At 50.0% G+C, this 16,878-nt stretch overlaps 1 protein-coding gene across 18 annotated transcripts in view; it reads right to left on the bottom strand.

Moving 5' to 3' along the window:
- The window catches only part of Zmynd8 (zinc finger MYND-type containing 8), an 89,151-nt gene extending 76,711 nt beyond the window's left edge, over positions 1-12,440 (bottom strand). For 5 of the 18 annotated variants that reach the window (XM_036182978.1, XM_036182985.1, XM_036182986.1 and 2 more), the window contains exons 1-2: positions 12,265-12,440; positions 3,725-3,795 (exon numbers count right to left, since the gene is read on the bottom strand). In XM_036182978.1, coding sequence (XP_036038871.1) covers positions 3,725-3,795; positions 12,265-12,278 — 85 coding nt within the window. In that variant the 5' untranslated portion in view covers positions 12,279-12,440. Of the gene's footprint in view, positions 1-3,724; positions 3,796-4,655; positions 4,734-4,777; positions 5,571-6,763; positions 6,932-6,961; positions 7,176-7,236; positions 7,342-7,366; positions 7,486-7,536; positions 7,745-11,012; positions 11,152-11,832; positions 11,856-12,264 lie in introns of those variants that run through there. The other 13 variants (XM_036182990.1, XM_036182992.1, XM_036182984.1 and 10 more) reach the window with 12 other exon arrangements.
- Positions 12,441-16,878: the final 4,438 nt, after the last annotated feature.

The raw sequence follows: 16,878 nt of genomic DNA, 5'->3' as shown, positions 1-16,878 counted from the left end.
TCTGACCTCCACATTTGTATAGCAGTACATGCATGTGTGTGGACATATGCACACAAGTATTCAAAATAAATAAATGTTTTTGGAGACAAGCCTATGAGCTCACATCCTACCACCATGGACACAGAAAGGCGCACAAACACTCTGGACAGGGGCAGTAATGAGTACGCACATTTGCTTCTCAGGTGTCCCCGCACGGATGAACATATCCGGCACACCTGGGTCTTGGTCTCTAATACCACTGTCCCAGAAAGGGCCTGAAGCAGAACAGAAACATAAAGTCATAGGCAGAGCCCACCATGGTAGGGGCTATCCTAGCGATGCCCAGAGTCAACACAAAATGCTCCCAGCAGGCCAACAGAAACAATTTGTAGCAAGTAGCAATGCATGACCCCAAGAATACAAGACTGATCCTTGGGTCCATGATAATATAAAGGAACAAAGAAACTCAGGAAAGACAGTTCAGCAATTAGGAGCAATGGTTCTGCCAGAGTGCCTGGGTTTAATTCCTAGCACCCACATGGCTCACAACTACCTATATAACTCCAGTTTCAGATCCAATTCCCTTGTCTGGCCTCTGTGGGCACCGGGCATGAACATGGTACACAGGCATACATGCAGGCAAAACACCCATACACATACCTTTTGTTTAAAAAAAAAAAAAAAAAAAAAAAAAAAAGGACAGACAGGCTGACATAGGGAACACATCTCCATTGTACAGAGCTCTAATGTCATTGCTCTGCCCGGAAGAGGCTCATGGCGATGGACGAAGGACACACTCTCCTGGGATATGGCTCAGTTGGTAGAGTGCTTGCCTAGCATTAACGAGCCCCAGGCTTCACCCCCAGCACCACATAAACCTCGCATGGTGGTGCATGATGGCACACACCTGTAACCCCAACACGTAGGTAGCTCACCCTTGACTATCTCTGTCAAAAAAAATTTTAGGAGTACAATTTGGAAAATGTCAAGGTCATCAAAAATAAAGATCTGAGAAACTGTTAATAAGGAGACATTGCCAGTGTGGACTTAGTTGATCAATTCAGAACATCTAGATATGCCAAAGAGGACATATGGGGTGGGGAGGGGGCTGCACCACTCCCATGAGTTTTCTCGAATTCTAAAACTCTGAAAATGTGCTTATTTTAAAAACAGAGCTCAAAGTGGCCGATGAGCCCTTCAGAACCAGCAGCCACCAAAAGCCTTCCTTCCTAGCAACATCTGAGCCGGATCTGTGTGCTAAGAAGCAGGTTGCCAGGACCCAGGACAGCATGTTCCAGACAGACAGATGCACAAACTCCCAGACAAACAGAAGGACTCAGGGAGTGAAAGTAGGAAGAGCGGGCACCAGGCGGACAGGTTGTCAGAGGCAACGGAGGCGAGAGAGGCGGGTCACCACGGTGACTTCAGGTAAGCAAGGACTTGGAAGGTCAGTGCCGGGATTAGAAGCTTTGGAAGGATAAGCATGAGTGAGGGTGGGTGCTTGTGCACATATGTGCACATGTGTAGAGGTCAGGGGTCAACTTGAGGTGTTATTCCTGGGGGCTGTCCTCCCACTGTGTTTCTCCAAAGAAGGCCTCACACAGAGACCAGGGACTGAAGACAGGATTCCCCCCTCCCCCCAGACAGGGTTTCTCTGTGTAGTTTTGGTGCCTGGCCTGGATCTCGCTCTGTAGACCAGACTGGCCTTGAACTCACAGAGATCCGCCTGCCTCTGCCTCCCACGTGCTGGGACTAAAGGCGTGCGCCACCACCGCCCGGCTTGGAGACAGGATTTTTACATGAGTGCTTGAGACTGACTCAGGTCTTCAGTGACTACTTTTACCAGCTAAGCCATCTTCCCAACCCTACAGATACTTTTGAAGAATGGTCCTCGCTTCCCTGGGGAAAGGCAGATGGACACTGGTCATCCTGAGCTGGCAAGCTTTAGGCAACAGAGGGGGAACAGCATTTAGTTATGAATTAGGCACCTCTTGTTGTTTTACTGACAGAAAAGGTCTCCACAGTGGGCAAGGCAGGTCCCTTGTGGACTTTCCCAAGTTGGTGGCCCATGACCATGGACCTTCTGGAGGAGGTTTTACTCTGCCTACTGAGGAGTCCAGGAAATAGACAGCCTCAACACGGCCTACACTACCCACTTACCACCCATTAGAGCTTCAGTGTCCTTACCCGAAGAGTGGATAAGGGACACCTCCTACCTCAGAAGGGGACTGGACCGGCTCATGATGTTCTACCAGTTTTCAAACACGCCAGTATCAGCGTCATAGAAAACACTAGGTGGGAGGAGCCTGAGATAAAAAGTAACTCCACCCCTGGAATACAGATAATAAAAGGAGCCAGGTACAAGTGATGGTGCACACCTTGAACCCCCCACCTCCCCACCCCCCACCCCCCGCACTCAGGAGACAGAGGTAGGTAGAGTTCTGTGAGTTCAAAGCCAACAGCATCTCTAGAGTAAATTCTAGGCCAGCCAGGGCTATCTGGTAAGACTCTGTCTCCAAAAAGAGAAGAAAAGAGAAGGACGCAAGATAGACAGACAAAGATGGGACCCAACACCACCCAACCCCTCTCTAGACTCTGTCACGTCTCAACAGGCCACATGTCTTATCCATCAATCCCCAGCATCAGGGCTTCAAGGGGCTTCCTCAGTTAAGACCAGCTGCCTCCAAAGGCTCTGGGAGAAGAACATCCCCTGCTCCAGCTCTCTGGGCTCCTTGCCACTTGGAGAAATGAAATTCAGATGGCCTGCACATTCTGGGACCATGGAGGCAAGGGACAGGACAGTGAGACTGCCTCCTTCTCCCTGTTCCCCAGCACCAAGGATCCCCAGCCAGCTCTATGTGACCACCTAACCCTTAGCTCGACCCAAATGATAGGCTGTCCTTTTTTTTTTTTTTTTTTTTTTTTTAAGCCCTGAAATGCTCTTTTCTTTCAGGTGCCTCTGGGAAGTCACATTTTATGACATCCTGGCCAGATGAGTCTCCCCTTGAAAGGATCTGTAACAAGCCTTCCTGCCAACCTGCCCTGCAGCCCCTCCCTCCTCCCAGACAGAGCAGTGAGCTGCAGCGAGGGAACAAAACACCACAGCAGTCAGGCCATTCCCGCAAATATGTGACAGTACCCCAGGAGCTGCTGCTAAGAGCACCACCAGCCATGCTCCCTTTGGGGTGCCCCACAAACCCTCCCACTGAGCAGCAAGGCAGACCCTGCCCACTGCAGGGTCCCAGCAAACAGAATAAACAGCAGAGCGGACACCAGCTTTGCTCTGGATGCGGGCCCTGGCTTCCTCGCTCCCTTGTTACTGCTAACCAAGACCACTATTTTCCAATGAAGCCGGCCCACTCCATCCCAGATTACCCAGAGGCCCGCAGTTAAAAATCAGGAAGCCTGCCACAGCTGCAGACCCCAGGGGCTTCTGCAGAAGGCACATCATTTAGACTCTTGATTCCTGCAAGAATCGCTCTAGGGAGAGACAGCCAGGCACCCTGGCCCAGACACACACCCCAAATTCACCACAGGGCAACTCCAGACAAGTCAGTGCACCTACACAGGCACAGTGGGAAAGGAAGACTGAACAACGTCTCTAGAAATTAGGTTCATCCATCAAAGGGCCCTACAGTGTCACACCCGGCAGCTCAGAGACCCACATATCACCCCTCCACAACAACAAAAGAAATCCTCCTCTCCTCCTGGAGAACTGAGAACATAATCTGAGATTTTTACTCACCTTTGGAGCGAGTAGAGATGTCCATTCCCTCTACCACCTCCTGTTCAGTTTTTATTTCCTCCTCAGCCAAGCTGAAACAGAACAGATTATGTATGTTTAGGTAGGCTGCCAACGGCCCCTGTGGGGGCAGCTGCTGGGGAGCCAGAGCGCAAACCCGCTTTCCCTCCAGACCCTCCTCATGTGAAGGGGGAGCACACCTGATTTCAACCAAGTGTGGGAAATGCTGAAAGCACGTCTTTAAAATACTAAAATACCACAAATACTTTTTATAAAAGCCAAATTAATATTTCAATTGTCATACCAATCATTAAGAGATGGGGGGGGTTGCATATTTTTTAGTTTAGAAACTCCAGTACAACCTACCCACTTCTAGCCTAAAGAACCCAGCCTTCAAATTAACAAGCCTCTCATTGCTGACACCAGGGTGCCACACAGGCAGGTTAGAGATGCCTTCCACCGGGTACCCAGAATCCCTAACTCAGAATTGTACCAGTAGTTCCCAGGCCTCCCCATCCTGAACCTACTAGCTCCCTGATGAGGCAGGAACATGAAAAAAGTCGTACTGGTTAAATTACAAGGTAGAAAAACATGGCCAAGCTCAACCAGCCTTTATCCCAGGAATCAGGGCCCTGGGGTCTCCAGGCAGCCTGAACCCCAGCACGCATGGCTTCCTTCTGAACTGTGACTAATTACACTCCAGCACAGACAGAGGAATGAGGAAAGATTATTTAAAAGACACAGGCTGAGTGGAAAGCTGGAGTAAGAAAGGAGGAAGGCAGGCCCCCTTAGCTAGGAAGATCTGTCATCCAGAACCTTCTCTGCCTCCCTGCTGGAACTCAGGTTAAACAGGAGCAGGCCCTGTCAGATCTAACCCCTGCCCCCAGCCCCTAACAATTCACAATCCAAACCAAATCTGCTCTTAAAGGTTTACACGAGTTGAGGAACTAGAACGTTTCAGGCATTTCCAGATGCTGCTTCCATGAGAAGCTAAGCAATCGCTCTAGGTATAATCCCAGCAGACCGTGGTTCAGCAAGAAGAATCAGATGCATCACCAATTGATGTGGCTGGAATTTTCCATTGGGAAGACTCGAAGGCAAGACAAGGAGAGAGCCGAGAAGACTGTCCTGTCTGCGTCCTGTGCTCTGTGTAGTGACAAGGCAAAGGATCCAAAAGGCAGCCTCAAGCTGGGGAAGCTGGGGGAAGATGGAGTCGTGTTTGGGAGAGCTCCAGGTGTGTTAGGAGGAGGACAGAATTCAAGACAGGAACCAGGCAGAAAAAAAGAAGATTATTGCTCACCACAAGAGCTGAGAGTCCTCGACTTTAACTAGTCCCAAGAGGGAAAAGAGAGGGAGATAGTTTGGGTTTGAATTTGAATATTAACATGCTTAGCACTGTGATAATGGAGTCTTGGTAACAATTTCATTTAGTTGGCATCCGTAGAGAGACCAATGACACAAACCACCAAAGAAAACTGACACGTGGTCACAGGTGATCCTCCTCAAGAGAGACCAGCCTGCCAGACCTGAGCTCACCACTAACAGGAACACCACAGGGGAGTGGAAGGCAGACTCTACTCCAGCTTCCAGGGAAAAGCACACCCAACTCAGAAACAATGCCTGGAACACTGATCTGCCTGGGTGCTGCTGGAGGGGAGGAGATTCCTGCAGCCAGAGATGGGGTAGACGGTTAACTTCAAAAGAACAACCCATAAACCTCTAGCAACTAGAATTCTGCTCCCCTCTCTAGCATGAAGCGTGTAAAACGGATCCCACCCACATTTTGAGGGGTGGAGGTGGGGGGGGACACCAATCTGTGCTCCAACTAAAATGTAGCAGTGGGTAAAGAAACAATTATGACTCCCAGAGAGCCTCCCCCTCCAAAAAAAAAAAAAAAAAAAACCTTGAAGGATTTCTATCATGATGGAAACATTCAAAGGTGTATCGATCAAGGGGGAGGACTGCACTGAGGAGCACAATTATGTGGCTTGTAAGAGCCCAGAGGGGCTGAATACTTCAGGCAAGAGTGGGGCTGAGAAGCTAAGAAAATGCAAAGTAGTTCCTCAGGGTAGCTATTTGCTGCTGAGTTTAAGATAATCAATTCTGAAACAGAAGTGGGGGGTAAGCTGCTTTATCTTCCCGAGCACTAGTGATCACCATAGCCACCTGACTTTAGCTCCAGCACCACCAGTTTTGAGCCCAGGATTTCCAGCACAATTGAAGAAAATCATCTTTTTCACACAACAGCAAGCCATCCCTCCAGAGGCAACCCCCATCTGTGCAAGTACATTCGCGTGCATGCACACATATGCACACTCGCACAAGTGCACAACTTGTATCTGACCAAACTGACATTGCAATGCCTGTGAATTTAAAAGGAAGGAAGGAAGGAAGGAAGGAAGGAAGGAAGGAAGGAAATACTCCATTTACAAAAGCAAAGACCAAAATACAAACTAGTCATTTCGAATAAAATACAAAACACAAAATTAGTCATTTCGAATAGCCACATGCAGGGGCTTCCTTTTACCTACAATCTTGAGTTTCTTTCCTTTCCTTTTTTTCTTTCCCTTGTTCAGTATTAAGCACTGGCGTCATACTAAGAGGGGGTCATATCAAAAGTGCTGATGAACAAAGATTGGTACCTTCCTAAATGCCCCCACAGATCTTGGGCAATTTAGTTTAAGAGCTGTTTGGAGATTGTGGGGTGGAAGTGGGGGGCGGGTAGCCAAATAACAATCTTTAGAAATAAAACTGCAACTAGGGAGAATACTTTGAACTTTTGCCATTCACCAGTTTAAAGTCCTAGCATATACAGCCCCCCTCCCTCTCTCCCAGGGCTGCTAGAATCCAGCAACCCTGATCATTTCAATCAACAAAGGAACAAGTCCTGTTTACAAATTGACATTTCTATTTTTGTAAAGGTCTGATGGGGTGAATGGATGCATAAGGAACAGGGTAAAATAAGCAAACAGGGAAAAAAATGTATCAACTAGTTGCATACACTGTATATAGGCGACCATCAGCACTTAGGTTTATATTTACCAAGTCACTTACTGGTGGGTCCACACACTGCTACGGAAAGAAGACAGACACAGCACCTGTAAACACAATCAACTCCATCTCTTCCCCTTTCCCTCCCAAAGAATAAGATTCCCCCATACTCGTTCTCTGAGCAAGAAATCTGATCTTCCTTCTAAACCTACATGCACTGGGGGAAAGGAGCAATTAAAAGTTGCATACACACTCCTGTCCATCCAGGAAGCCTTAAACCTTCTGATTACCAATTCTGAGGACTCAGGGCTGGTCCGTAATTCCCAGGCATCTCACCCCTTCAACACTTCCAAAGGAGAGAGAGAGAGAGAGAGAAGAAAATGCCTATCTGTTTGACAGGGTGTGGGGGGAGAGCCTGGATGGATATACAATAGGCAGATCCTCCTTCTCCCAAGTGCCCTTAATACTTGACTTTTACAACAATCTGTAACCCAGCTAGAACATATAACCAGCATGTACAAGACCTTGCTGCTCCAGTCAGAAGAATATCACACAGCAATTCAGGAATCATGCATCATTCCCAAGCGCTTCTCCTAGGTTTTACTTTCATTCAAAAATACCAAAAGGGTCCAGGCTGTAAGAAATACTTAATACCCAAGGCACAGCCTCCTCCTCCTCCAGGTCACCACAGTCAGCATCAAAATGTAAAAGGGGGAGTGGGACAAAAGGAAAACAAAACCAAGCATGCTCCTCTGAATCTGCAAATAATTTTCTTTAATTGGGGGAGGGGGGACGGTCAGAAAGCGCTTGCTGTAATCACTCACCTAAAACGGGCAGTCATCGGAGCTAAGCTATTTATGCAGGATTCTTAAAATGGCGGCTGGCAACAGTGCCTCATTCCTGTATTGAAGCTAAAATGGTAGCAGTTTGTTCAATAGCTGAGCTCATGTTTAAGGAGCCAGTTCCAAAGCTGCCTCCATAAACATCAGAACTAGGAAACGCTCCACCAAAGGACACCAACAATCCAACGTTTGAAGAAGAATAAAAAAAGAAAAAGGAAAAAAAAAAAAAAAACCAACAAACTGCAGTGGCAGGGAGTTAGTGAAGTCACAGGTTCCTAAGGAAAAGCCTTCCCTTTCAGGCGCTCAGCCTTCCTCAGGAGACTGTGCTGGGTCCCCTTGCCCTGCACTGAGGTGGGTGGAAGGTTAAGAATTATGCAGCCCCCTGGCATAATGTGAAGACAGACAGGTGTCTCCGCACGCAGATCTGTCCTAGAGAGCAGGCTGCAGGGGAGCAAGTGCGTGCCCTTCTGAGTCCAGAGCAGCACAGCTCGACATCCCTTCTCCAGGTAAAATGAAAGCGAACAGCAGGCTGCTAAGACGCAAAGCGCCAGGGCTGCACCTCTGTCTGAGGCCAAGGGGAAAATTCAGACGGTGAGCCTGAAAACTGCCACCAAATACAGCAGCCACCCCTGATAACAAGGATCACCAGGGATAGACCCCTCAGGTCCACAGAGGAACCTCAGTCCACAGAAGACTCTCACAAATGGGGTTTCCATCCATCTCCCCCCACAGGGCCTGGAAGATAACCGTGCATTTTTGCAAAGCCCCCGTCACAGGCCGAACTATTAATAATAGCCTCATGGTGGCCAATGTCATTGACTGCTAAGGTCTAAGAGCTGCAGCGCTGGGAGCAGTTTCAAGGTGACAGCTTTTCAGCTCCTAGGGAGAAAGGAGGGCACTGTGCCCAAGGCTGAGCCGGCCTCGGCCGGCCGCTGGCTGGGAGCCGGCCTGCAGGTAGGTGATCCGGGTAGGAAGGGCCGGCCTGGCAGCATGCTGGCTGCGGAGCTGGCAGGGCCTCCCTGTTTGTCAGTAAGGAAAGCAGAACCCGAGGGGGGAAGGGCAGCTAGAGCCCAGCAACCTGAGGCCAAAGGTGACTCCAGAGTTGCTTTTGCATTTGAAGAACCACCATGAAGGCTTCCAAACCCATCACTGCCTCTTACACCTCAGCCATGGAGCCAGGGCCCCTTGAATGTGTGTCTTTCTTCTCAGGGTCAACCAGAGGCAAAGAGATCCACGGGCTAGCGAAAGTGTGCCTTGGCCAGAGGAGCCAGAAGGGGAAAGAATGCAAACAGAAGGGGTCACACACTGGACTAGGCTGGACTCCCAAACATACCTTTCCTCCACGGTCACCAGCACCCAGCCTTCTAAAATGTGACACCAACCACCCACACACACACACAACCTGTGCTTTAAGGCCTGAGGCGCTGGCTCGATGGGAGGAAGAGGGGAAAGCTATTGTTTTCGCCCCTAATTTATAATCCAAGGGACCTCATGCTTCCTTTCTGACTCAAAACTTTTTGAGCGTTGATTAGAAAAGTAACTAGACTTCTGTAATGTTCTTGCTCTACAATTAGAAAAATCCTGAAGAAAGTTTACTGAGTGATTATATGTAATTAATTCCTAGTTAAGACTGAGCACTGGCCACTTTCTGGAGCTAATAAAAGCAGTCACTCCCCTCCCCCACGTGAATGCCACTTCATCTCCCGAAGCGGAATGGTGTACCCATCCTAGAAGGTCTTAAAGGGAGGGGAGAGGGGAGAGAGATGGGAGGGAGGAAGAGAGGGAGGGAGAGAAGGAGAGATGGCAAGGAGGGGGAGGGAGAGATCAAAAGCTCCAGTGTCTGTATCAGTCCCTTTCAGCTGTGAATCCTCTTTGGGGACCAAGGAGGCAGAAGAGAAGGAAAACAACCCTCCGCACTTCCCTCTGCAATTTGCACAAGTGTTGAACCTTCCACCTTGAAGAGGGGAAGCAAGGAGGGGGATGGGGGAATCCTAGGGATGGAACGGAAGAGACTCCAGCTTGGCCACCTGCTTTTCCTAAAAGGAACAAAAAAAGGTAGAAAATTCCAGAAGTCCTATACTCAGGCCACTGCCATTGTCAATCTTTAACTTTTCCCCAGAATCTATTGGTTTAAGAGTAGGGGGGAGGGGGGACCCCGTTGGGCTAGTCTGTGGGCCAGCACTGAGGTCCTACCTAGTCCAACTGCAATGTAGTCATATCTTCTTTTTAACTCTCCCTTTAGGAACTGGGAAATAATGCTACTACTTGGAAAGCAGTTAACTTTTTACCAACCCGGGCATGGTGGTGGCCATGAGGAAAATCGGCCAGGGAAATTGGTTGGGGCTCACACTCACAAACAGACCCTGGCTTTCCAAACCGGTGGGAGCCATTTTAATGCAAGCTTTTAGAGGACACTGGGCTTGGCACTCAGTTTCCTTCCAACCTGACAAGTTATGCAAATACTGGAAGAGGCAAACCAGGAGGTTTAGGATTAGCCACTGGTTCTGGGGAGGGCCCCCGAGAACCTCGGTTTGTAATTTCCATTTACAGCCACCAGATAAGGAGAGGAGAGGACCTTGTGTGGGGCAGTGGCACTGGTTCAAGAGACAGCCCATCTGCATTTTGACTTCAGAGATGCTGGCCTGCCTCACCCAGACTGCCCAGTTCATAAGTTAGTCCGTATCTCTTTACTACATGAACCTTTTCAGCTGATGTCAAAGGTTGAGTTGCTGGAACACTACAAGAAAAAGATCAGTGAGCCTGTGAAGTTGGCCCAAGACCACCACTGCACACAGGGGCAGCATTCCATGCAGGCCAGATGGGTCTCAGGCTGCAAATGTGCGTGGTGAGCTTCCAGGCAGACCCTGAAGATGATGCTAAGAGGAAGTCAACTTTTGTCACTTTAAAATTCCAGCTGCACCCTTTAAAATTAGGACAAATGCAAAGCCAACATGCACAGAGAAGCGTGGACCAGGCTTTGGGCGGGGGGGGGGGGGGGGGGAGGCTAAAACTGGTGGTCAGAGAGTCCCAGGCCAAACCTACGTTAGGAGTGGCTAGGATTCTGTACTAGATGTAAACACCCTAAAACTTCCATATGACAACACAAGGCACATACATACACAGGCACACATACCGTGTGTAGGGCTCTGGAATGCCAAGAACAAACAGTTTTGTTCACATTTCACAAGCAGATCACCTACCCAGAGTTCAGAGGGGCCAGACACAATTCAAGGTCCAGCTGCAAGTCACAAGGAACCCAGCAATTCCTCCCTAGCTGAGGGTAAACAGGAAGTGAGATCTTCAGTCCTATCTGCAGGTTAGCAGGAACAGCAGTGGATTTAAGCCATCCCCTAAACTCAAGACACTCTTTAGAAGCCACCACCTCCCATTACAACAGACCCCCAAATGTCCACCGAACTCTTGCTACACGGCCAGAGGAGAGGGATTGCTTTACTTACCCAACATACGTTCCAGCAACCATCTCACTTTTCCAGTTAGGAAGAGAGAACAAGCTGGCAGGTTTGGGACTTGATCAAAAAGGAAATTTTTTTTGTAAACAGTTACATGATATTATTAAAACGCGCACCACCACCACCACCACCACCACCACCACCACACAACCCAGCAACTGGGTATAGGATGCTGTCATGAGCCTCAGGTATGATCTTATGTCCTCTACACTGTTATCAGAGAGGCCAGAAGATGATATCATGATTTGGGGGAAAAAAAAAAAAAGAGGGGGAAGAAAGCGAGGATAAAATAAACATCAGCCCATGGAAAAATCATGCAAGAGTGGAAGGCTAAAGGAGTGAGCTCTCCCAGATTTTTTTTCCTTCAGGATGTTATTCCAAATCTCTCCCCATCCCCACTCCCACCCCCCCCCCCAGGCACCATCCCTGCTCCAAAAACTCCCTCAGAGGCTAGAAAACACTTTCAGAACCATTTGCTGGCTGTAGGCTGACTTGAAGCACACTCTGTACCAAAGCTAAGTCAGGAAAACAGGCTGAACAATGGAGCTGTACGTGCGAAGTCCTGGAGAGGAGGAGAAGAGCGTCCACACGCCACCACCCACCTAGGCCCAGGAGCCAGCCTGGCTCCCTGAGCACTGACTGCTCTTGCTCAGGCCTGGGTTCTGTTGCAAACAAACACACATCCTCTCTTGTCAGAACTTAGCCCAGCCTTTCCCAGAACCTCTCTGGAGAAGCAAGCAGGCTTGCTTGCTCTGCTATCTGCCACACGCAGTCCTGACCAGTGCTGGGAGAAGACCTTCTGGCTTACCTTCCATTTTCTTCCCCCAGCAGGCGTGTGAGAGAGAGCAAACAATAGTGCAGGGGGTGGGGGCTGTTCAGAGAGGGAGAGAGGCAGAGGGAGGGAGAAAAAAAAAAAAAAACAAGGCAGGGGAATAAAATAATAGCTACTCTTTTGGCACACCAGGATCTAGCTTCAAACTATTCCAGAAATTCTATGTCCTGGTCAGAGTAAAGGTGTCCCAGGCCCTCATCAGCCTGTAAAATCAAGCTATGGCTAATGGCTACTTAGCCATGTGACCCAAGAAAGGAAAAAAAAATCTCTCTAAACAGTCCCAAGTTAGCCTAAGTGCTCTGGGGGCGTGAGTGTGGCAGAGCCAGGCTACAGAGAAATCACACTGCTAGTCCACAAGTCGGATGACTCCGAGGGAGGGGGAAAAGATGGTTAAAAAGCCGAGCTTACCTCTGTGGATGCATTGTTAACTGTGTAATGTCAATACTTATAAAACATGGAGGACAGGCTCCTAGTTCTCACAGAAAAAGGGTTTGGCACTTCGGCTGATGATCTGGCCGCCTAATAAAAGCTCATCCCCGATTGGCTGCCCCGGCAAATCGGAGTGTAAAGCCGCCGCGGATTGGCTGAAACACTTCCTGAGCGATTATCTTTGTGAGGCTCGGGTGAGCAAGAGCCATCCTGTGCATAGAAAAAGACAGGCCAAGCTAGGCCTTTTGCAGGAAGAAAAACTTGGGAAAGGGGCCCCCGCACGCACTTCTCCCACCCCCTGGCGAGATTCCCCGGTCCTGGCAAACCTGTGCAGCCAGCCTGACCTGCTCCAGCGAAGCCTGAGGCCAGGATGTCACTGGGAAGAGCCCTTTTGGGGTGGGCTGGAGGACTCACCCACACCTGCCCCCACACAGAAGTCCTTTTCTAAGGAGGCAAAGCAGGCCGTTTTCTAGAACAAGCCAGCTTGAGTGGGTCTCAAAGGAGAGAGTCGAGCTGAGGGGTGGAAAGCCCTAGGGAGCCGGGGACAAGTCCAGATGCAGGCCTCCGAGGGGCGAAGGGGGGACAGGCAGCCCAAGGGAGGCCCCCAACAAATCAGCAAGGGGCAGCCAGGTTCGTGAGGGCTGAGAGGAGCCGCTGCTGCGTGGGGGGGGGAGCGGTCAAGTTTGCCTAGTCATGGTCAAAAGTGCCTGGTGGAGAAAGCAGGCCCAGAGAGCCATTTGCAAGGCTGGGAGCCTACAACCTCTCCCACCACCCCCTGGCAGTCCTCAAAGAAAAACCAAAAGGGTCTCTCTGTCAGGATGGCAAGGGGGGCGGGGACCCTCTCCAGGCTTACCCTAAGAAAAGCCAAATGCGTTGCTGGCAGGCCACATGCCTCCATCTACAGACCTCCCTTCCCAGCTCCCTCCCCCACCGATGAGGCCTGCTAAACCTGTCAGTTAAACAAAAATCTGACTTCCGTATTAGTCTGCGATGCCTTCAGCTTCCTGCCTGTTAACCCTCTCTGGGACTCTGGGCCTCGCTGGGAAAAACTAGGCCCTGAGATTGCAGAAAAGGCCTGTGGAAAAATACCAGCTGCAGCTCTCCAGGCAGATGCAGAAAGAGAGAGGGAGAGCTAGCTAACTGCTGTCTCGCCTCTGCTTCCCAAGGAGGCGTGGACCTTCTGAATCCAGGGCATACAGGCAGTGTCTGAGAAGCCATTTAAATCCGGAGGGACAGAGAAAGATGTCAAGCCCAGCCAGGAAACAAGAACCTTCATTATAGTCAGGCCTACACACCCACAGGTTAGCCCTTTCTGCCACAATTGCCCCTGTATGTGTGTTCTGGAGGGGGAACTGGGCTCTGTTTGGTGGGCAGACAAGTCCCCTGGGCTTCATAAGGCTCTTGCTTCAATTTATTTCCACAGAGAACTGCTTCTTCTCGTCCCCTAAGGCAGATGGAACGGCGATTTCACACACAGCCTCACACTTGGCAATTCCTCCCACTCCCCCAACCCCTGGCTCTGCTCCCCAGTAAAATATTAACTAGTTTCTCAGACCTGCTTATAATTCTACTCATTTCAATAGTGCTGGGTGGGAGGTCAATGCCTGTTTCTTCCTAAAAGCTGCATTTGTAGAAAAAGCAAAAAGAAAAATCTTAGACTGTCCAAGCTTCTCTCCTACTCTTTGGTTATTTTTTAAGGAACAACATCCTTAATTAACAAGATATATTTTTTTTTTAAAAAAGATGCTAAATAAACACCTTCCTTTAGGGGCTGGAGTTGATGCAGCCAGACACCAGGAGGCGGACCCAGGAAGCAATAAAGTCTCCTCAGTCACTGAAATTAGGGCTCATTCCTGCCTCCCCACCATTCCTCAAGGAAATTGAAGAGCTGAGCTGTTCGCCTGCTCTCCCTGCCCCCCAAGGACAACAGATGCCCAGCAGGCCAGCCTGCATTCTCCCTGGCTGAGGATCTGCTATCAGGCTCTCAACCCAGCCAGGAATCTAAACACATTACTGCAGGGAAGAGGCCTGGCTTTGGAAAGGAGACAGGATTTTGTTGTTTTAACAGGCTGAAGCCAAGACGCAGAGAAGACATCTCCAGAACCATGAGGCCTGACAAAGGATCTCAGCACAACAGGCCTGGCCTCGCCCCAAGGGAGGAGTCAGCTCTTACTGGGGAGGGAAACCTTGCTGGGACCAAATGGGGAACTACAGGCCTGATGCGGGCACATTCTCCTCTCCCTCCCATTCTTTGTGGGGCGGCCGGCCTCCACCATTGCCATAGGAAATACTGCCCACGGGGTTGCTGGTAGAGCTCAGGGGCACCTAACTTCACCACTGGAAAAGGAAAAATACATACACAGCTGGCGCGCGCACACACACACACACACACACACACACACACACACGCCCTCTCCCTTCTCTCCCTCCCTCTGATCACTTGGACTGTTTTCTGGGGCAAAGAGCAGGAAGCTGCCCAGCGACCTGTAGGGGCAGCTTTGTTTGTGGAATGCTGCTGCCATTCAGGCTTGCCTGAGGTTATCTGGGAAATGTAACTGGGCTGGAGACAGAGACAAAGGTAGGGTGCAGACAGGATTCTGGGAAGGACACCGATGGAGGAGGAAGCCTGAGGTCCGCCTACCAACGAAGGCTGATCTTGGGCTTGATGGAATGTGGGGCTGATAGGCAAGAAACAGAAAACACTTCTGAAGGCCTCCCTGCTTGGCTGCCACATCTGTGCTGCACAGGCTAATTGCATCAGGGCAAGGATTGGCTACAGACCCTGAACCAGGCCCAGAGAAGCCATGTGATCAGCTCAAGGTCACACAGGACACCAACCCAGTGGTCACCCTGGATTGCTCTGGCCTCTGGAAAAAGACACAGAAGTGAGGCTGCAAGGGCAAGCCCTTTTTCTTTCTCTTAAGAGATCCACTCTTGAGGCTGCAGAGGTGGCTCAGTGGTTGAGAGCACAGGCTGCTCTTCCAGAGGACCTGGGTTCAAATGTCAGCACCCACATGGCAGCTCACAACTGACTGCAACTCCAGTTCCAGGGGATCCGACACACAGACATACCATATATGTAGGCAAAACACTGATGCACGTAAAATAAAAGTGAATTATTAAAAGAAGAGAGCCACCCTTAGGTGGGTCACAGAGCTGGGAGACCTCGGACTCAACTGATGCAACCATTCATTACGGATGAGGCCCAGGGAAAGCACCCTTTCCTGTACAAATCTCCTGCTAGACTGCCACCTCCAATGAGGCTTTTATAGTTCTTAAAATCTGTGCATTCCGACAGATGCAACTTTGTCCCCTACCTAGGTGACAATTAGAGACTTCTCCGCAGTCACAACTGGAGAAGAGCTGGCTGCTGACATCCAGTGAGTAGGAAGCAGAGATACAGTAAACACTGTGGATGACCCCCACACTGCTGGGAAGTGGGAGATCCAGAATGCACTTTGTGCTGAGGTTGGGAGTCCACAACAATACAAACAAGAGAAGGAAAAAAAAAAAACCAACCACATGCTTCTGCATCGAAAACCCGGCACAGGCCTAAACAAGTAGGCTCCTCGATGATATTAATAAGTGATGAGCTAAGAAAATTATTTAAAACATGTCTCTTTCACTAAGCCTGGTGGTGCAGGCCTGTAATCCCAGCTCCTGGCTGGAGTGAGGGGCTAAGTTAGAAGAATGGAAAGTCAGGGCCAGCCTTAGTGAGACCTTGTCTCAGAATGAAAAGTGAAAAGAAGCTTTTGTTCATGGAGCTCAGTGCTGTGGGTCTTACAAGGTCAGGATCCGGCTTCCAGGAAGCCATGCAGTGTCAAGACAGCTCGCCTTGGAGGAGGGGAAGGGCTGGTCCACCTTCCCTCCCTCTCCTGCGCCTCACTTAGCTCGGCCAGGCCTCCCTGAGAAGGTCCTCAAAGCCTCTGGCCAGCAGCCAGGCAGCTGCAGGAGGAGCGGTCTCTGCAAGCTGCAGCCCAAGATATCTTAGGCAGCGACTAGAAGCAGGCGCCCTGGACTTATCTGCCTTGGGCAAGAAGGCAAGCAGCAGGCTTCTTGTCCGTTGTGTGAAATGATGGGGACTGAGGCAGAGGTGGTGTTTAAAATATCTTGGTTTTGCATTGTTTCTGTTTGGCCAATTAGAACCAGAGTCAACCTTGGGGACAGTGACAGCAGGGCTCACCTTCAAGGATGAAACTGACAGCATCCTGTTCCAGCCACAAAGAGGCAGACAGAACTTGTCCCTTCCTAAGACAAGATGTCTGCCCTGGGAGGAGTGTGTGTGTGTGTGTGTGTGTGTGTGTGTGTGTGTGTGTGTTTACCTCTTTCTAGAAAGGGCTGGCAAGAAGGAAAATACAAAGGGTTGGGGCAAAGGGCAGGTGGTAAGAGGAACAGCCTGTGCCCCATCAGGCAGCTGACGGGGGGGGGGGGGGGGGGGGCACGCACGTGTGTGTGTGTGTGTGTGTGTGTGTGTGTGTGTGTGTGTGTGTGTGAATGGCACAGGGGCAAAACAAAGAAGGAGGGTGATTCAGTGTTACCCAAACCTGCTTTTCTGCCGTCCCAATTGCTTTACTGTTTGTCTCTCCTTCCCAC

The sequence above is a fragment of the Onychomys torridus genome, chromosome 4 (assembly GCF_903995425.1).
Source record: "Onychomys torridus chromosome 4, mOncTor1.1, whole genome shotgun sequence".
Lineage (NCBI taxonomy): Eukaryota > Metazoa > Chordata > Mammalia > Rodentia > Cricetidae > Onychomys > Onychomys torridus.
The sequence above is the reverse complement of the archived record's forward strand: the minus strand, read 5'-3'. Positions and strand labels throughout refer to the sequence as shown.